The sequence below is a fragment of the Quercus robur genome, chromosome 2 (genome assembly GCF_932294415.1).
Source record: "Quercus robur chromosome 2, dhQueRobu3.1, whole genome shotgun sequence".
In the NCBI taxonomy this organism is placed as follows: Eukaryota; Viridiplantae; Streptophyta; class Magnoliopsida; order Fagales; family Fagaceae; genus Quercus; species Quercus robur.
The window spans coordinates 72,374,677-72,394,715 of record NC_065535.1 but is presented as its reverse complement, the minus strand read 5'-3'; the positions used below and the strand labels follow the sequence as shown (position 1 = coordinate 72,394,715).

The following is a 20,039-nucleotide window of genomic DNA, read 5'->3' as shown; positions in this document are numbered from 1 at the left end:
CTAGGAACTATACTAACAATATAGTTCAATGTGAAATAAAAGATTACCTATTGCAACAACATATCTCAATGTATAAAAAGAGTTACCTTTTACAACAACACATTTCGATGTAACATAATAATTATTGCTACAATCTCATATTGATGTAATAAATTTAAGTTACTATTACAATAAAAAACAACCTAGAGATGCAATAGTATATATATTACCTCCATTATTTTATTTTTTTTTGCAATAATACTTGTTGTATTATGTCTTTTTTCTTGTATTTCCTATTCAATCATATATATTCATTTACCAAAAAATACTCAAAATATCACACATAAAATTTTTTGGGCCTCCATAAATATTTTGCCATCTCATCTTAATATTGGGCCACAAATATTTTTTTTTAAATTTATTATCTAAATTAGGTCACAATATAAACTATCACAACTTTAACCTATGTTGAGATAATTTTTTTTTTTTCATATGTGTCACATGCCTCAATCCTATTCAATCATATATATTCATTTACCAAAAGATACTCAAATATCACACATAAAATATTTTGGGCCTCCATAAATATTTCCCCATCTCATCATAAGATTGGGCCACAAATATTTTTTTAACTCATTATCTAAATTGGGTCACAATATTATCACAAGAATCTCAAAAAATTTTATCTTATCCAATTTCATTATCATTATTTAGTTAAACCCAAAATCGGCCATATGAGCTCAATTCTTAATCCTTACTTGATAACAACTTTGATATCCTCATAATTAGCCCTTTCTTACACACAAATATATGATTTCAATACTTTTTTAGTGTTCATTTTTTGATAGACAAATTCCCCCAATTTTTCCTACACCAATAAAGGAGGAAAACAAGGGAAAACAAGTTGTTAATCATTTCAAACTACCTTAATCATGAACTCCACATGTATATTCAATTTCTAATTTATGCAAATCAAACCAGCAAAATATTTAATACCTCAGCATTTCTAGTACAACTAGTGCAAGAAACAATGTTGCCGCATGTAGCTCTGCTAACTATCTAGACGTCTACAGTCTTGTGGGTAGCTGCATGACAGAGAGTAATGTCAATATGCACAGCCATAAAACCTTCTATAGGGTCTTAATTTGGGGCCCAAGCCCAACAAGTATGGGGTCTTGGTCCAAGGGGCCCTGAAACAATGAATTTGTAGAGAGTGAGTTACAGAACCGGGCCTTAGCGAAGTAGATAGAGGCTAAGATTGGGTTACACAACACTTGGACACAAGAAGATCCTGTTAATATCCATATATTCTCAGTCCGAGAAGATGAGATAGATATTTGCTTGTTCTTACATTAAGTTTTCCAATTCTTTTTCTGTTCCTCTCCCTTTTTTCGTGTGTCCTTCCTCATGAGGACTCCCTTTCTTATATAGCCTCATTGAAGTTATCGTGGCTTACACTTGTTGATTATCTGGACTTCCACTTGAGTGCTTGTCCCATCGGACACCCCTCCTATCTTTCTGTGAGTTGTGATAGCCAAGGTAGCACTGTTCACAAGTCTTCTCTACATTAATGCGGTCAGAAAAGTAGCTGCAACGCATTTAATGTGGCAGCTGTAGCCTCTCCTTGCGCATCTTTCATTTCCTTCTTTGCCACGGGTCTGTAGGACTTGTCCTTGTTACTAGTGTTCGTTGGGGTGGGTCATTTTTAGTAGGCAGAGTGCATGTTGAGCCATACTCGTCACGTCCGAGAAGACATTTCTCCTCAGACTGCCCTTTAAGTGACTTCAGGCCTATGAGAATTGGACTGGGACCCCTTTTGGCATCCACATCCTCTCCTCGGACATGGTTGACCATTCCGTATGGGGCCCAAGGCCCATTGTATGAATTTGGGCCTTTGCCCCTACACCTTCCATAATGCCAAACTCACTATTGATTACCTATCAAGAGATTTTGAATCATAAGATTTTGTATTTTTTTTTTCTTTCCTTCTTTACAGCCAAAAAGCACTATAGGAGGGTTGTTTCTTGTTAATTCAATTGAGCCCAACTTCTCTACAAATCAATCAAATTCAAAAACTCAAGCTAATGTCAATGATAAATAAATAGTAAAAGCCTTAAACGAAGTTTCTCTATTTATTTAATTCTTTCACATGTAAATGTTTTCAAGAAATGTTTAAAGTAATAAAAAAAATATGAATATCTTTATGATAGATTCTAAATATTTACATTATTCATTGAAAAAGTTGGGTTTAATGATGAACTAATTTTTGTGGGTTAAGAAATAATTTATTTGTGGATAACACACACTTAGTAATTTTGTAATTGAAAAATATAGTAATTCTGAAAAAAAAAAAAAAAAAAAAAAAAAAAAAAAAAAAGATAGAAGAGGTCAATTATTATTATTTTTTTGGGTGATTTCTTGACTTTGGAGTGGCCAAGGCCCCAAGCCCAAAATGCAAATAGGCCACAGGTACACCGTTCTTATACTACTCCCAACACTATAAAGTCCTCTCCCTTCATTCCAGATAACACATTTATTGGAATTGGAGTATATATCCAAACGTGAGGCCAATATAATCAACTAACATTTATAACTTCCTTTCTTACTTTTTCACAACCATGGTGGTTGTGACATCCACTTCTTCTAACCTCGCAACCCATTTCACCAACACAGTAACCTGTTGCAAACCAGTTTCACCTTTACTTCAATTCTTCAACCAAATTTATGGCAACCCCAGAAGACCCAGTTGGTCCAAACTGCCAAACAACTGTAATGGAGTGGTGTGTGTTAGAGCTTACATGGAGAATCCAAACTCTATATCCAGTTTTGCCAGCAAAGTCATTGGTTCTCTCCCTGTGGTTGGGTTACTAGCGAGAATTCTAAGCGATGAAGGTGGGGTTGGTGGTGACATTATTGATTTTGCAGAGTTTAGAAGGCGGGTGGGCAAGAATTGTAGCGTTGCTGATTCTAAAGCTTTCTATGACTTCCAAGATCGACGAGGCCCGGTAATGAATAATCTTTGCTAAAGTCTTGGCCTTGTATCTATATTTATAGTGTTATTGTTTTGCTGAGACAAAAACTTTGGTGGGTAATGCCTACCATGGACTGCTTTTAGATATTGCTTACTGACTGTTCATTTAGATAGAATGAGTATAAATTCAGCAAAACTTTGTAATAGTTTCTTAGGTTCAATTCATTAAGTTTTTCAATTAAAATCTAAATACATGGTTTTATTGACCCAAAAACTACATAGTATAATTAAATTCAATCCATCTATGTTATAGGAAACTTAATATAGTTACATGGTTTTATTGACCCAAAAACTACATATAGTATAATTAAATTCAATCCATCTATGTTATAGGAAACTTAATATAGTGCACTTAAGGAATTGTATCTAAGTTTTACTCCTATAAATTTTATTACATAAACATTACAAATTACATTAAAAATTGATTGTCAACATTTAAATACTACCTTAAAAAAACAGTAATTAAACAATTTATTTATGTTATTGACGAGGCACTAATCACATTCATAACAAAGTCATTTCTAAGTATTTTATAGTAAAATTTGGAGTAGCTTTAGTATTTTTCGTTGATACAATAATGGTTCTTTGGTGTGTTTGTGTGGGTTTTAATGCTCTAAGATAAGTTTAGTATTGGAATTGAGTTTCTGAGCTGAGATTTCTTTCTGGATAGGCAGGGGATCCTTCGCATGTTCTACTGTGTTGTTGGCTAGCAGCTGTTGGTGCCGGGTTTCTCAAATCTGAGGAGATTTTGGAGGGGGTTGTTAGGCTTCGGATTTCAGATGATATTGAATTTGAAGAGGAGACTTTCCTCTCTATGATGAATGAGGCAAAGGAGGTTGGTTGATCTCATTTAATCTGACCAATTTACATTTTTACTTTCTCTTTTCTTTTGTGTGTAAAATTTTTGAGAATCCATATTGCAGGCCATTTAATTCAAAACTTGAGTTGCATTTGAAATATTGAACATGTTCCTTACTGGGGGTAACTACGACAATTTTTTCTTATTGTTAAGAAAACCTGTATTGGAATCCTATTGCAAGCTCAAATTATTTCAAACAAGGCATTGTAAATTATTGTTGGTAAGTTACATTGTAACCCATTAATCAGGACTATTTAATAACTAAAATTTTTTATATTCATACCCATAATCTAGAAAAAGATCCACATTAAGTTTATTTGATATTTGGAAGACTAGTGGGTTGGGAAAAAATTTTAGAAAATGCAGTTTGCCATTTTATTCCTATTGTAGGGTTGTTATTCCAAGTCTTAAGGCACATGGTGGTAACAAATTTGAAATGATCTTGTCATAGGATAGGAGTAAAAGAATAGTAATTTTTTTTGGTATTCTAGCTCCCTTCTTGTTCCATCACAAATGCTCTCTACTTTGGATATCACATAGGATTTGAGATCTATGTATTATACGGCTTCGAATGTTTATGGTTTCTCATTATCCTTAGCAATGAATGAGCAATTAAATCTTGGAGATTATTAGCTCATCAATAGTAGCAACAATTCAAGAGATGTGCTTGTATATCTTTTTGTGTGTGCTGTCCACTTATATTCATATATTGATTGAGTCCTTGACCTGGTGAGGCTTGAAATTTTTTAGCTATCTTAAATACATTCTTATTAGATATGCCTTTCAAACTGTAGAGACGGGCAAAGTTAAAGGTAGCAGCTCCAACGATCCCTATGGAGATTCGAGCTGAGAAGGCTCTTGAAGCAATTTATGTATGTTGCTTTGGGAAGGACCCTATCGAGGAAGAAGATAAGAGACTATTAAAAATCATGCTCAGTTCTGTTTTTGCATCAGTTGGGCAATCAGAGATTCAGAGGATTGTTGAAGAGAAGGGGAGGAGAGTAGCTGAAGGCGGTGATGAGAACTATGTTTTGGAGCCAAAACCCTTACCAAAAGAAGCTGTACAACTGCAAATGAAGGACCTTGAATTCCTTAAACAAAACAGGGACTCTTAATCAAAGTGCTGCATGCCCTTGATGCTATTGTGACCATAGTAAGTAATTGCTTGATCAAATATTGAGAGCAGAGTTGCAGGAGTTTTATCATTTTCTGTGGTAGCAGTAAGTCACACTGAAAGTGGTCACAAATACTTAAGTTCAAACTTCCATTGTTCCTGTGGTTCAAAATTTTATTTCGTGGATTTACGTTCTTTATTCGATAACATACAATTTACCTGCTCTTTTGAGGCATTAGAAGCTTACAGGCACTTTTCAAATTCCAAAGAAATGTATTGTCTTCATTTAGTTATACTAGTGGCATGGTTGCAACCTATTATAAAACTAGCACTTGAAAGAAGTTAGTCGCAAATTTTCTTTTCCTGATTTTGTACTCTAGTAGCTCTAGTTAATGGTTATTAAATACAGGTGAGAGCACACCGTAAGCACTGTTGCAGCTGTGCTAGCAAGCAGAACAAATGTCATTTCTATTGTTTAAAGTTCTAAGAAGGGAGTGAATCTGGGTGTGACGGGATGCCATTTGTCTTATTTTACAATCGTGAGTTATTATACAACATCACATTCAAAAGCACAAGAAATTCACCATTGCATGCTAAGATAACATAAAAGTCGATGGAATTATAACCATCATTAGTTCTCATTACAGATTTAAAACAGAAAACTTAGAAACCTTAAAAAGCAAGTAATTTATTTCAGGACCTTGCTGACAGAAGAAAACAAACTCAGATCATCACACAAGAAGCACAAGCTTTTACTGGTACTGGCTTGCTAGTTTACCCTCCTTGACAATGTAGTTTTGTGAAGGAAATTCTTCACCCTTGAAGTACCTCTCGAGCATATCCTTAGTTCCAGCAGCATATCGTAACTGCACAAGTTCCATTTAAAATTGGTGGTGTTTAACAGGAAATTGAACAAATAAAAAAAATTAAATATAGGGGAAAAAAGGACAAAACATACCTGTGCATCAATGGTGGTACCAGAAATATGAGGGGTCATAGCATGGTTAGGCATATAACGCCATGGGTGGTCCTTTGGAGCAGGTTGTGGGAACCAAACATCACCACTGTAACCTGTAGAATTAGAAAACAAAACAAATCCGTTAGCCCTTTTTGTAAAAGCTGTCAGAAACCCATATTATCAGGTATCAAGAAAAAGGATCACTCAAAGAGAAAAACATAAAACTTATATTGTAAAGAGTATAATAATGCTATATTTTAAATTACAACAAATAGGTTTCTTCATCCATTAGAGATTCGTTTATTTTTGGCTAGTTTTTGAGTTACCTGCAACATGGCCACTAGAACAAGCATCAGCAACTGCTTGTGTGTCCATGATTGCTCCTCGAGCATTGTTAACAATCAGGACTCCCTTCTTACACTTTGCAATCCTATCTTTGTCAAATAAACCTCTGAATCATATAAATCAAAATTCTCATTAGTTTGAATTGCATTGCATAACCCAACATAATGATAGTTTATAAGTGAGATGAAATATGATATTCAACAACAAACATATTCAAATTGTATCACAATATGATATTTAACAAAACTGAGAGCCTTGTAAGGTCATGGATTCATCAAGTAACGCATATTACAAGTGATAAAGAATGAGTTGCCTTGAAAGTTAATGCTTATTAATCGATTTACAGAAATTCCAAACATAAAACAATAAGTCCTGATTATTACTTATGATGCCCCCTATAAGAAGGTTCTCTTTAGGATTTGTCTATCATTTTTTTAGGATAATTCAATAAGGATCAGAAGAGTTTAGGATAGTGTTAGATTGATCCATCACTGAAAGGAAAAAAAAAAAAAAAAAAAAGAGAAGTTGCAAAGCTAAAAATTTAAAGGAGCCAAAAATACTAATATTCAAATAGTGATGATACCTGAGATTAAACACGCATAAAATTATTACCTTGTCTTGTCAGTGAGAGGTGTGTTGATGACAATTATGTCACATTTGGGAAGCATTGCATCAAGATCCTCCTCAAACTTTGCACCGATCTGATTCTCTAATTCAGGGTCCATCTTGAGACGATCATGATAAAGGAGATTACAATTAAAAGGTTTCAAACGTTGAAGTAAAAGTTTGCCAATTCGCCCAGCACCAACAGTTCCAACTGTCTTTCCCTCAAGATCATAAGCCCTGTGAGAAATAGCTGCAACATTCCATTCTCCACTAATAGCTTGATGGTATCCAGGTAAGAAGTTCCGGACAAGAATGAGGATTCTCATGAGCTCATCTTCTGCAACTGAAACTACATTGCTTCCCGTGACCTCTGCGACTGTTAATCCAGCAGCAGCAGCAGCAGGCAAATCAATATGATCAGAACCAATTCCAGCTGTGAGCAGCAATTGCAGATTCTTGGCCTTCGTGATCCTCTCAGCCGTAACATAGGCCGGATGGAAGGGGGTAGTTATGAGAACATGAAGATCGGGAATATGTTTCTCAAGTTCTGAAACATGCATAAGGGTACATGTAAATTTACAACAACCAATATATATATATATATATATTGGAAAACTCTCAAAACAAAACCAAACGATATTAACATTTCAACAATACTAGTTCTTAACTATAATTTTAACCACAAACTCAAATTTCCAGTTGGTTGGTTTCATATAAGAGATGTAGGATATGACAATATACTGACCAGAGTTTGGTCCTTCTTTGTCATCAGTGACAATGTACTGGTGACCTTGTGATTCAAGCCAATCACGTATGCCTAAGGCTCCCTCCACACAACCCACAAAATTGGGATTCAAGGCAGCATATTCGTTGGCTTTGTAAAACACCCCCACAATCTTTTTGCTTCCCGGAGAAGCCTGTCCATATTGAGAGAAAGGAACATGACCTCACAATTAGTAAAAAATATATAATAACTTAACTTTCTTACAAAGAATTCACTGTGCAAGACCAAAAAATTTGTTCAAAATCAAGCTTAGCTTTCATAGCCACTCAGATTAATGATAACGAAACTAATGTGAAAATCAGATTGTGAAGCTAACAGCACAAACAAAACACTGTTGTAAACCAATTTGACAAAATATATATATTAAAATGATTCACCATCTTCCTTTCCAGCCTTAATAACTGGAATTCAACTTTTAGAGAAGCTTATCCTCGATAGATTAATGAGAAGTGAAAACCTTCGGGCCAAGTGTTATCTCAAAACTTAAAAAAAAATAATATATTAAAAAAAAGTTCGATTATGGTTTCATTTAGTGCTTTGGTTGACCCAAAATACAGCCTAGCTGGTGAGACTCAGAGCAATCCTCTCTATTTGGTTTTATTTCAAGTAAAGATTTGAAACTTTTTTTTATGAATCAATTAGTTTAGGAAAAAAAAAAAAAAAATTCACAACTGCTCAAGCTGCATGTTACCATTGCTGTTAAACTGTTAATAATAGTGATGTGAACGGTAGATATATAAAATATGGAGTTATTATAAAAAAGATTATGCAAATTATTTGTCTCTTAGTTTTTCTCTTTATGAATAGAATAAATAGTTATAAAAAAAAAAAAAAAAAAAAAAGACAAAAGATGATCTCATATTATTATTTATAAATAATTAAATGATGTTATATAAAAAAAAATCCATTTTTTTTACATGACAAGTCAATGAAAAACTCATTCCGTAATATTTTCACAACAAATATTATAATTATAAGTTGTTATAATTTTTAATATAAATTTATCACTAAAATTACTCTTTTTGTCCACCAAAACAACAAGTAACAACATGTTACATAAAATTTTTGTTGACTTAGTATTTTTAAGTCAATAATCTCTATATATTAAGAGGATTCGAAATTAATTATAACTTTAAAAAATATCAAAAATACCTCTAATTTAATTAGATAATTATTATTTTAAAAAAATAAAAAATAAGGTTAAAATTATAATTCAATAAAATTTAAATAAAAAAAATTTCAAAGAAACATTTTTCTTAAAAATTAACACACTCTCTATTTAAATATATCACATCGCACATTTAATATATATTTTTTTCCCTTAAAAATTAGCACTTTAAATCATAAATTTTAATACTTTAAAAATTCATTAACGTGTAATCTCACAAATTAAAAAATTACTTTAAACTAAAAAAAAAAAAAAAAAAAAAAGTATCGCGCAATGAGACTAGTATATTTTCTAGTATTTTTTTTTACATAGAAAAAGTCAATAGTACTAATATTGAGTGACGTGCCAAACGCACCCACGAAAAGATCGTCACGCTTTAAAGTTTTAAACTAATCCATATCCCCTCAGACCAGATCCTGACCGTCCAATTGTCAGAATAAAGTCCACACATCAATGATGAGCCAAATCAATGAATCCGAACATTTTAGGGAAAAAAAAAATCATTTGATAGATAAGACTTAAGAGGCTAAGATTGATCAAAGAAGATTGATTTATGTTCACATAATCATAATCACAAAATATGACAAAATCAATTGATATGAAAGATGAAAGGATATATAATCTTACATGAAGATGCCTAGTGAGAACTGATTTGATTGCAGAAGTAGCAGCACCAGCCATTGCTATCTCTCTCTCTCTCTCTCTCTCTCTCTCTCTCTCTCAGTGTGCTATATATGCTGTTTTGGGTGAAAGATTAAGAGGAAGAAAAACCAAGCTTTTGAGTTGAGTTTCTTCTGTTCTCTGTGCAAAACAAAGGACCCCAAACTCCACTACTTATAGATACAAAATCACGAAAGTCCAATCGTAGAAACAAAGACCAAATTGCTTTTCTTGGTTGGCTGAGTCGACTGTCGCGAAGTCGAAAATGGCTTTACTATCTTATGCATTACTTCACGGATGCTGTTCTATCTTAAGCACGGTGGGCACGTGTAGCTTCTCTTATCTTTATTATTATTTAATTTATAAAATGTTAAAGCTATTACCATATATGGGCATACTTTTTAGGTAGATCAGCTTCAGTGGCAAGTCAGGAAATATATTGAAGGGGGTAAGATAAACACAATAAAATTGTTATATGTAAAAAAATAACTTAAAAAAAAATTAATTTCACAAATTAACTATAACTTAAAAAAAAATGTTGTTTTAAGGCTCTTTCATAGCACTAAAATCACTTATAATTGGTACTAAATTAAATTGGTGCAAACAACATAAAAGGTCATTTTTACATCAATTGTAAATTTTTTCCCTGTAAGTTACTACAAAATATGAAATCTTGAATATTAAATTTTATAACCTCAATACTTCAAATTGATAGAATAAACAAGTTTATAATGATAATTTAATTTAATTATCTAAGCCACTAATATCAATTAAACAAACAATTAATAAATTACTATTATCAAATTATAATAAATTTAATTTAAGTACTAAACTACTCAGCCATGTGATCAACTTCATCTGTTTCAGTAGAAAACCGAAATAAATTTTTTTGCATTCTCCTATTTTTGATAATATCAAAAAAATTGGTCAATAAAAAACTATTTATGACCAATGAAAAATCCTATTAAAAGTATGATTTATTTTTTAGAGTTTGTTTTTCTTTAAAACAATTTTAGAAAATAACTCTATCTTACAACAAACTAAATAAAATAAGTTAAAAAACAGTATTCTAACTCATTTTCAAAGTTGTTATTAAATATAAGAAAATGAGAAAATTTTCCAAAGAATTTTTTTGGAAAATAACTCATATTTCAAAAACGATAACGTCAAAATAAATGGAGCGTAACTTCCTAATTAAATTCAAATATATAATACTACATTAATCTATTTAGGATACATTTAGTTGGAGGTGAAACATAGAGGATACAAATAAATGATAGAAAACTTGAGAAAAAACTAATTTCATGGATGTTTAGTTGGAGAGAAGGGGAGGATGAAAAATTGGTGGAGCCTATGCGTTTTCTCTCCAAACCTATCAAAATTCTATCTCTCCAATTTAGAGAGAAAATAGAGGAGAGAGAAATAGTTGCAATCAATGACTGAACTATCCTCCGCTCCTCATTTTACCTCTCTGTTTGTTTAGGCAAAAATATTTTCTTGAAAATGAGTCATTTTTTAAAAATTATTTTCCATAAAATTATCTCATTTTCCTATGTTTAGTAATTACCTTAAATGAGTTGAAAAATAATCTTCTAACTTCCCTTATTTAACTTGCTGTGAGATAGAGTTATTTTCCAAAACAATTTAATGGAAAACAATCTCTAAAAATAAGCTATATTTTTTCTATTGACCAAAGATAGTTTTCCTTTGACTTAATTTTTTTTATACTACCAAACACTGGAAAACACGGAAAACTATCATTACAGAAAGTTTTTCATCAAAATTAACAGAGCGTTCTACACTTCTTTTCACAATTATTTTATATGACAGATTGTAATTGGTTGTTTGTCACTTTCAAATATATGTGTTCACAATTTTTTTTTTTCACCATTCACAATTAGCCATATAATAGTTGTGAAATTAGTTGTGATCCTAAAATTTTTCTTGTTGAGTAGAGAAGATAGAAAAATAGAAGGATTGGTAGAGGGTCCCTTCCAATTCCTTACATTTTCTATTTGAATCGTTAACCCATGGACTTATATCTATAACAAAATAGATATTTTGTTAATATCTTCAATTAAATATTAATAGATTTAATAATGTGATATATACATGATTTCATTTTACTAAAAATTTTGTAGTTCAACTGATATTTATTACTATTTAAAAAAAAAAAAAAATACAAACAACTATTGTTGTTTTCAACAAGGTTTTCTAAGGTTCAAATCCACCATCTCAAACTATCTAATTATCACCAAATGAAAACAGCACATGATTTTACCACATCAAGTATTAATACCATGCACACAAGTATGGGCTTGAATTACAAAGACCCCATCCCTAATCAACATGAGCAGCAGTCTAAAAGTTCAAACTTTCTCATGTTTTAGTTGCCCGGCGTTCCAACACCATGAAAGGCCCATGTTTTAGTTGCCCGGCGTTTCAACACCATGAAAGGCCCAATGGTACAGTTTTTGACTCTTTTTTAGAACTATCAGACCAACCTCCACCAGATAACACCTAAGTCAGACTGCCTCCAACTAGTAACCACGTGGTCCACGTCTCTGCCACATAAGACAATCTGATCTAATTGGGCTCCTCTCTTTCTTTTTCTTTTTCTTTTTCTTTTTTCGATGAGATTGGGCTCCTCTCTTTCTGGTGCTGATTAGAAAACTTACAAATACATATACATTTACATTTACATTTACATAGATGTCTTATTAATACCGTATCAGCAATCCTCGGTCCAAATAATAATTTCTCCTATGATGATATTGAATTTGAGGAGGAAGCTTTCCTTTCTATGATGAATGAGGCAAAGGAGGTTGGTTGATCTCATTTAATCTGAGCAATTTACATTTTTACTTTCTCTTTTCTTTTGTGTGTAAAATTTTTGAGAATCCATATTGCAGGCCATTTAATTCAAAACTTGAGTCGCATTTGAAATATTGAACATGTTCCTTACTGGGGGAACATTAAATGTAATTTGGGTGGGGGTAACTACTACAATTTTTTCTCGTTGTTAAGAAAACCTGTATAGGAATCCTATTACAAGCTCAAATTATTTCAAACAAGGCATTGTAAATTATTGTTGTAAGTTACATTATAACCCATTAATCAGGACTATTTAACATGCAATGACTAAAAGTTTTTACATTCATACCCATAATCTAGAAAAAGATCCACATTAAGTTCATTTGATATCTGGAAGACTACTAGGTTGGGAAAAGGTTTTAGAAAATGCAGTTTGCCATTTTATTCCTATTGTAGGGTTGTTATTCCAGGTCTTAAGGCACATGGTGGTAACAAAATTTGAAATGATCTTGTCATAGGATAGGAGTAAAAGAATAGTAATTTTTTTTGGTATTCTAGCTTCCTCCTTGTTCTATCACAAATGCTCTCTACTTTGGATATCACATAGGATATGAGATCTATGTATTATATGGGCTTCAAATGTTTATGGTTTCTCGTTATCATTAGCAATGAATGAGCAATTAAATCTTGGAGGTTATTAGCTCATCAATAGTAGCAACAATTCAAGAGATGTGCTTGTATATCTTTTTGTGTGTGCTGTCCACTTTCATCCATATATTGAGTCCTTGACCGGGTGAGGCTTGAAATTTTTTAGCTATCTTAAATACATTCTTATTACATATGCCTTTCAAACCGTAGAGACGGGCAAAGTTAAAGGTAGCGGCTCCAACAATCCCTATGGAGATTCGAGCTGAGAAGGCTCTTGAAGCAATTTATGTATGTTGATTTGGGAAGGACCCTATCGAGGAAGAAGATAAGAGACTATTAAAAATCATGCTCAGTTCTGTATTTGCATCAGTTGGGCAATCAGAGATTCAGAGGATTGTTGAAGAGAAGGGGAGGAGAGTAGCTGAAGGCGGTGATGAGAACTATGTTTTGGAGCCAAAACCCTTACCAAAAGAAGCTGTACAACTGCAAATGAAGGACCTTGAATTCCTTAAACAAAACAGGGACTCTTAATCAAAGTGCTGCATGCCCTTGATGCTATTGTGACCATAGTAAGTAATTGCTTGATCAAATATTGAGAGCAAAGTTGCAGGAGTTTTATCATTTTCTGTGGTAGCAGTAAGTCACACTGAAAGTGGTCACAAATACTTCTAAGTTCAAACTTCCATTGTTCCTATGGTTCAAAATTTTATTTCATGGATTTACGTTCTTTATTCGATAACATACAATTTACGTGCTTTTTTGAGGCATTAGAAGCTTACAGGCACTTTTCAAATTCCAAAGAAATGTATTGTCTTCATTTAGTTATACTAGTGGCATGGTTGCAACCTATTATAAAACTAGCACTTGAAAGAAGTTAGTCGCAAATTTTCTTTTCCTGATCTTGTACTCTACTAGCTCTAGTTAATGGTTATTAAATACAGGTGAGAGCACACCGTAAGCGCTGTTGCAGCCGTGCTAGCAAGCAGAACAAGTCATTTCTATTGTTTAAAGTTCTAAGAAGGGAGTGAATCTGGGTGTGACGGGATGCCATTTGTCTTATTTTACAATCGTGAGTTATTATACAACATCATATTCAAAAGCACAAGAAATTCACCATTGCATGCTAAGATAACATAAAAGTCGATGGAATATAACCATCGTTAGTTCTCATTACAGATTTAAAACAGAAAACTTAGAAACCTTAAAAAGCAAGTAATTTATTTCAGGACCTTGCTGACAGAAGAAAACAAACTCAGATCATCACACAAGAAGCACAAGCTTTTACTGGTACTGGCTTGCTAGTTTACCCTCCTTGACAATGTAGTTTTGTGAAGGAAATTCTTCACCCTTGAAGTACCTCTCGAGCATATCCTTAGTTCCAGCAGCATTTCGTAACTGCACAAGTTCCATTTAAAATTGGTGGTGTTTAACAGGAAATTGAACAAATAAAAAATTAAATATAGGGGAAAAAAGGACAAAACATACCTGTGCATCAATGGTGGTACCAGAAATATGAGGGGTCATAGCATGGTTAGGCATATAACGCCATGGGTGGTCCTTTGGAGCAGGTTGTGGGAACCAAACATCACCACTGTAACCTGTAGAATTAGAAAACAAAACAAATCCGTTAGCCCTTTTTGTAAAAGCTGTCAGAAACCCATATTATCACGTATCAAGAAAAAGGATCACTCAAAGAGAAAAACATAAAACTTATGTTGTAAAGAGTATAATAATGCTATATTTTAAATTACAACAAATAGGTTTCTTCACCCATTAGAGATTCGTTTATTTTTGGCTAGTTTTTGAGTTACCTGCAACATGGCCACTAGAACAAGCATCAGCAACTGCTTGTATGTCCATGATTGCTCCTCGAGCATTGTTAACAATCAAGACTCCCTTCTTACACTTTGCAATCCTATCTTTGTCAAATAAACCTCTGAATCATATAAATCAAAATTCTCATTAGTTTGAATTGCATTGCATAACCCAACATAATGATAGTTTATAAGTGAGATGAAATATGATATTCAACAACAAACATATTCAAATTGTATCACAATATGATATTTAACAAAACTGAGAGCCTTGTAAGGTCATGGATTCATCAAGTAACGCATATTACAATTGATAAAGAATGAGTTGCCTTGAAAGTTAATGCTTATTAATCGATTTACAGAAATTCCAAACATAAACAAATAAGTCCTGATTATTACTTATGATGCCCCATATAACAAGGTTCTATTTAGGATTTGTCTATCATTTTTTTAGGATAATTCAGTAAGGATCAGAAGAGTTTAGGATAGTGTTAGATTGATCCATAACTGAATGGAAAAAAAAAGAGAAGTTGCAAAGCTAAAAATTTAAAGGAGCCAAAAATACTAATATTCAAATAGTGATGATACCTGAGATTAAACACGCATAAAATTATTACCTTGTCTTGTCAGTGAGAGGTGTGTTGATGACAATTATGTCACATTTGGGAAGCATTGCATCAAGATCCTCCTCAAACTTTGCACCGATCTGATTCTCTAATTCAGGGTCCATCTTGAGACGATCATGATAGAGGAGATTACAATTAAAAGGTTTCAAACGTTGAAGTAAAAGTTTGCCAATTCGCCCAGCACCAACAGTTCCAACTGTCTTTCCCTCAAGATCATAAGCCCTGTGAGAAATAGCTGCAACATTCCATTCTCCACTAATAGCTTGATGGTATCCAGGTAAGAAGTTCCGGACAAGAATGAGGATTCTCATGAGCTCATCTTCTGCAACTGAAACTACATTGCTTCCCGTGGCCTCTGCGACTGTTAATCCAGCAGCAGCAGCAGCATGCAAATCAATATGATCAGAACCAATTCCAGCTGTGAGCAGCAATTGCAAATTCTTGGCCTTCTTGATCCTTTCAGCCGTAACATAGGCCGGATGGAAGGGGGTAGTTATGAGAACATGAAGATCGGGAATATGTTTCTCAAGTTCTGAAACATGCATAAGGGTACATGTAAATTTACAACAGCCAAAATATATATATATATATATATTGGAAAACTCTCAAAACAAAACCAAACGATATTAACATTTCAACAATACTAGTTCTTTACTACAATTTTAACCACAAACTCAAATTTCCAGTTGGTTGGTTTCATATAAGAGATGTAGGATATGACAATATACTGACTAGAGTTTGGTCCTTCTTTGTCATCAGTGACAATGTACTGGTGACCTTGTGATTCAAGCCAATCACGTATGCCTAAGGCTCCCTCCACACAACCCACAAAATTGGGATTCAAGGCAGCATATTCGTTGGCTTTGTAAAACACCCCCACAATCTTTTTGCTTCCAGGAGAAGCCTGTCCATATTGAGAGAAAGGAACATGACCTCACAATTAGTAAAAAATATATAATAACTTAACTTTCTTACAAAGAATTCACTGTGCAAGACCAAAAAATTTGTTCAAAATCAAGCTTAGCTTTCATAGCCACTCAGATTAATGATAACAAAACTAATGTGAAAATCAGATTGTGAAGCTAACAGCGCAAACAAAACACTGTTGTAAACCAATTTGAAAATATATATATATTAAAATGATTCACCATCTTCCTTTCCAGCCTTAGTAACTGGAATTCAACTTTTAGAGAAGCTTATCCTCGATAGATTAATGAGAAGTGAAAACCTTTGGGCCAAGTTGTTAGAAATACTGAATGATTGTATTGTATTTCTCAAGTAATAGAATATATATAAGTGCCTTTATATAAGAGGCAGAGTGTGCAGTACAAATAAGTGTGCTATACAAGTAAACAAAGTGGGCCTAAAGCCTACATACCCTAATACACGTTAATAGCTCCCCTTAAACTCAAGGTGGATGTGAGACGAACTTGAGGTTATCAACCAAAGTGCGAAGACGTCCCTTAGGATGTGACTTAGTGAAGATATCTGCAAGTTGATTTTTAGAAGAAACTGAGATCAGCTTGAGAGCATCATGGACAAGATGATAACGGATAAAATGACAATCGATCTCTATGTGTTTAGTCCATTCATGGAAGATATCATTGTGAGCAATATGAATGACACTCTAGTTGTCACAATAAAGAGGAGTAGCAGAGGATGTGGATACACGTAAGTCTTTGAGAAGCCACCGTAGCCAAAGGAGCTCAGATGTGGTATCAACAAGGGCACGATATTCTGCTTCAGTACTGGAGCAAGTCATATGAGTTTGTTTCTTACTTCGCCAAGAAATCAGAGAAGAACCAAGAAGAAAACAATAACCAGTGGTGGACCTGCGATCAGTGGGATCTCCTGCCCAATCAGCATTAGAAAATGCACGGAGAACAAGAGGAGACTGAGCAGAGTAGAAAAGATCATGGAAGAGAGTGCCCTTTAGGTATCGAAGAATGCGCAGAACAGCAGCATAGTGAGTCGATTGTGGAGCAGACAGATACTGACTCACCTGGTGAACAGCATAGGAAATGTCTAGACGAGTGACAGTGAAATAAACCATGTTGAATATGTTAGTATGGATGCGGAAGCGAAAGCATAAAGTATAGAACACAGTAACACACGAGAGTTACATGGTTCAGCCTAATGGCCTACATCCACGGAGGAAACCCTAAAGGGCTACATCAATAATATATTAGAGTGTAGTATAAATCCTGTGCTACAATGAATCATAACATGTATATATATAGTAGACTAAACTTTAGACTAATAGACTTCTAATACAAGTAGGAGACTTGGCTTGCACACAAAGTAGAATTAGGCTTGGGCCTATACTAATGGGCTAATATATCTCTAACACCCCTTCTCAAACTCAAGATGGAAGCTTGATGAAATCTTGAGATTTGATAAGGTTGAAAAAATCTCTTGAATGAAGTTTGGCTCTGTGACGGTAGTTTGAGGAAGGCAATGGTCTTGCAGTATTGATGCAACTTCTAATGGTGGCATGACTATATCGGAGAGTTTTGACGGTAGTAGTAAGAAGCCAAAAAAGATGAACGCAGCGAAGAAAACACCAAGGAAGACAAAGATTGCTTTTAAATATACCGCAAGAATAGAAAACCATGGCCACAAGAAGGTGGCTATGATACCATGTTAAATATTAGCATTGATACACCATGTTGAATATGTTAGTATGGATGCGGAAGCGAAAGCATAAAGTATAGAACACAGTAACACACGAGAGTTACATGGTTCAGCCTAATGGCTTACATCCACGGAGGAAACCCTAAAATACTACATCAATAATATATTAGAGTGTAGTACAAATCCTGTGTTACAATGAATCATAATATGTATATATATAGTAGACTAAACCCTAGACTAATAGACTTCTAATACAAGTAGGAGACTTGGCTTGCACATAAAGTAGAATTAGGCTTGGGCCTATACTAATGGGTTAATATATTTCTAACACAAATGTTATCTCAAAACTTTAAAAAAATAATATATTAAAAAAAAGTTAGGAAAAAAAAAATCACAACTGCTCAAGCTGCATGTTACCATTGGTGTTAAACTGTTAATAATAGTGATGTGAATGGTAGATATATAAAATATGGAGTTATTATAAAAAATATTATGCAAATTATTTGTCTCTTAGTGTTTCTCTTTATGAATAGAATAAATAGTTAAAAAAAAAAAAAAGACAAAAGATGATCTCATATTATTATTTATAAATAATTAAATGATGTTATATAAAAAAATTCCATTTTTTTTACATGAAAAGTCAATGAAAAACTCATTCCGCAATATTTTCACAACAAATATTAAAATTATAAGTTGTTATAATTTTTAATATAAATTTACCACTAAAATTACTCTTTTTGCCTACCAATAACAACAAGTAACAACATGTTACATAAAATTTTTGTTGACTTAGTATTTTTAAGTCAATAATCTTTATATATTAAAAGGATTTATAAAGTTAGTTATGACTTCAGAAAATGTCAAAAATATTCCTAATTTAATTAGATAATTATTATTTTTAAAAAATAAAAAATAGGGTTAAAATTGTAATTCAATAAAATTAAAAAAAAAAAAAAAAACTTCTAGAGAAATATTTTTCTTAAAAATTATTTGCCCAATTCTAATCCTAAGCCACACGTGCCAACGCACCCACGAAAAGATCGTCACGCTTTAAACTAATCCATATCCCCTCAGACCAGATCCTGACCGTCCAATTGTCAGAATAGAGTCCACACATCAATGATGAGCCAAATCAATGAATCCAAAGTCCAAACATTTTAGGGAGAAAAAAAAAACCATTTGATAGATAAGATCATAAGACTTAAGAGGCTAAGATTGATTTATGTTCACATAATCATAATCACAAAATATGACTAAATCAATTGATATGAAAGATGAAAGGATATATAATCTAGTGAGAACTGATTTGATTGCAGAAGTAGCAGCACCAGCCATTGCTATCTCTCTCTCTCTGATCACTCTCAGTGTGCTATATATGCTGTTTTGGGTGAAAGATTAAGAGGAAGAAAAACCAAGCTTTTGAGTTGAGTTTCTTCTGTGCTCTGTGCAAAACAAAGGACCCCAAACGCCACTACTTATAGATACAAAATTCCGAAAGTCCAATCATAGAGACAGAGACCAAATTGATTTTCTTGGTTGGCTGTGTCGAGAAGTCGAAAATGGCTTTACTATTTTTTTTTTTTTTTTTTTTTGCTGAATAATGGCTTTACTATCTTATGTATTACTTCACGGATGCTGTGCTATCTTATGCATGGTGGGCACGTGTGGCTTCTCATATCTTTATTATTTTTTAATTTATAAAATGTTAAAGCTATTACCATAAATGGGCATATGTGGATACAATCAGCTCAGTGGCCGAGTTAGGAAATATTTTGAAGGGGCTAAGTTAAACACAATAAAATTGTTATATATAAAAAAAAAATAACTAAAATAAATTAATTTCACAAATTAACTTTAACTTAAAAAATGTTGTTTTTAGGCCCTTTCATAGCACTAAAATCACTTATAATTGGTACCAAATTAAATTGGTGCAAACACATAAGAGGTCTTTTTTGCATCAATTATAAATTTTTTCCCTGTAAGTTACTACAAAATATGA

General features: G+C 33.1%; 3 protein-coding genes and 1 long non-coding RNA gene across 6 annotated transcripts; 2 read left to right on the top strand and 2 right to left on the bottom strand.

Moving 5' to 3' along the window:
• The first annotated feature begins 2,515 nt into the window (after positions 1-2,515).
• On the top strand, positions 2,516-5,324 carry LOC126714901 (photosystem I assembly factor PSA3, chloroplastic). The gene is made up of 3 exons (XM_050415310.1): positions 2,516-2,984; positions 3,681-3,845; positions 4,664-5,324. Exons 1-3 carry the CDS (start codon positions 2,598-2,600, stop codon positions 4,982-4,984), a joined length of 873 nt encoding a protein of 290 aa, XP_050271267.1. The 5' UTR covers positions 2,516-2,597; the 3' UTR covers positions 4,985-5,324.
• Positions 5,325-5,545: 221 nt separating this feature from the next.
• Positions 5,546-19,583, bottom strand: LOC126714900 (formate dehydrogenase, mitochondrial). 3 transcript variants are annotated; one of them, XM_050415309.1, is made up of 7 exons: positions 19,394-19,583; positions 9,472-9,549; positions 7,638-7,809; positions 6,899-7,439; positions 6,268-6,392; positions 5,942-6,054; positions 5,546-5,849 (listed from the first exon to the last, which is right to left on the bottom strand). In XM_050415309.1, the coding sequence occupies exons 2-7, from the start codon at positions 9,523-9,525 to the stop codon at positions 5,736-5,738; spliced, it is 1,119 nt and encodes a 372-aa protein (XP_050271266.1). In that variant the 5' UTR covers positions 9,526-9,549; positions 19,394-19,583; the 3' UTR covers positions 5,546-5,735. The 3 variants fall into 3 exon arrangements, with proteins under 3 accessions (XP_050271266.1, XP_050271265.1, XP_050271264.1); XM_050415308.1 differs by having other exon boundaries at positions 9,472-9,545; positions 19,394-19,582; XM_050415307.1 differs by having other exon boundaries at positions 9,472-9,539; positions 19,394-19,582.
• Positions 11,763-13,839, top strand: LOC126714902 (uncharacterized). Its single transcript, XR_007651704.1, has 2 exons — positions 11,763-12,328; positions 13,177-13,839. It is a non-coding gene; the product is annotated as an uncharacterized LOC126714902 (long non-coding RNA).
• On the bottom strand, positions 14,059-17,459 carry LOC126702842 (formate dehydrogenase, mitochondrial-like). Its single transcript, XM_050401700.1, has 7 exons — positions 17,409-17,459; positions 16,837-16,894; positions 16,139-16,339; positions 15,398-15,938; positions 14,778-14,902; positions 14,452-14,564; positions 14,059-14,361 (listed from the first exon to the last, which is right to left on the bottom strand). Exons 1-7 carry the CDS (start codon positions 17,457-17,459, stop codon positions 14,248-14,250), a joined length of 1,203 nt encoding a protein of 400 aa, XP_050257657.1. The 3' UTR covers positions 14,059-14,247.
• Positions 19,584-20,039: the final 456 nt, after the last annotated feature.

Bases quoted from the DNA above. Each gene is read 5' to 3' on its own strand.
- LOC126714901 (XM_050415310.1), top strand. From the start codon at position 2,598: ATGGTGGTTGTGACATCCACTTCTTCTAACCTCGCAACCCATTTCACC. The intron at 2,985-3,680 runs GTAATGAATAAT...CTTTCTGGATAG, and splicing joins TCCAAGATCGACGAGGCCCG to GCAGGGGATCCTTCGCATGT. The intron at 3,846-4,663 runs GTTGGTTGATCT...TTCAAACTGTAG, and splicing joins TGATGAATGAGGCAAAGGAG to AGACGGGCAAAGTTAAAGGT.
- LOC126714900 (XM_050415309.1), bottom strand. From the start codon at position 9,525: ATGGCTGGTGCTGCTACTTCTGCAATCAAATCAGTTCTCACTAGGCAT. The intron at 7,440-7,637 runs GTCAGTATATTG...TGCATGTTTCAG, and splicing joins CAAAGAAGGACCAAACTCTG to AACTTGAGAAACATATTCCC. The intron at 5,850-5,941 runs GTATGTTTTGTC...GAACTTGTGCAG, and splicing joins GTACCACCATTGATGCACAG to TTACGATATGCTGCTGGAAC.
- LOC126702842 (XM_050401700.1), bottom strand. From the start codon at position 17,459: ATGGTTTATTTCACTGTCACTCGTCTAGACATTTCCTATGCTGTTCAC. The intron at 16,340-16,836 runs GTTCGTCTCACA...ACTAATTGTGAG, and splicing joins ACTTTGGTTGATAACCTCAA to GTCATGTTCCTTTCTCTCAA. The intron at 14,903-15,397 runs GTAATAATTTTA...TATATGATTCAG, and splicing joins CCTCTCACTGACAAGACAAG to AGGTTTATTTGACAAAGATA.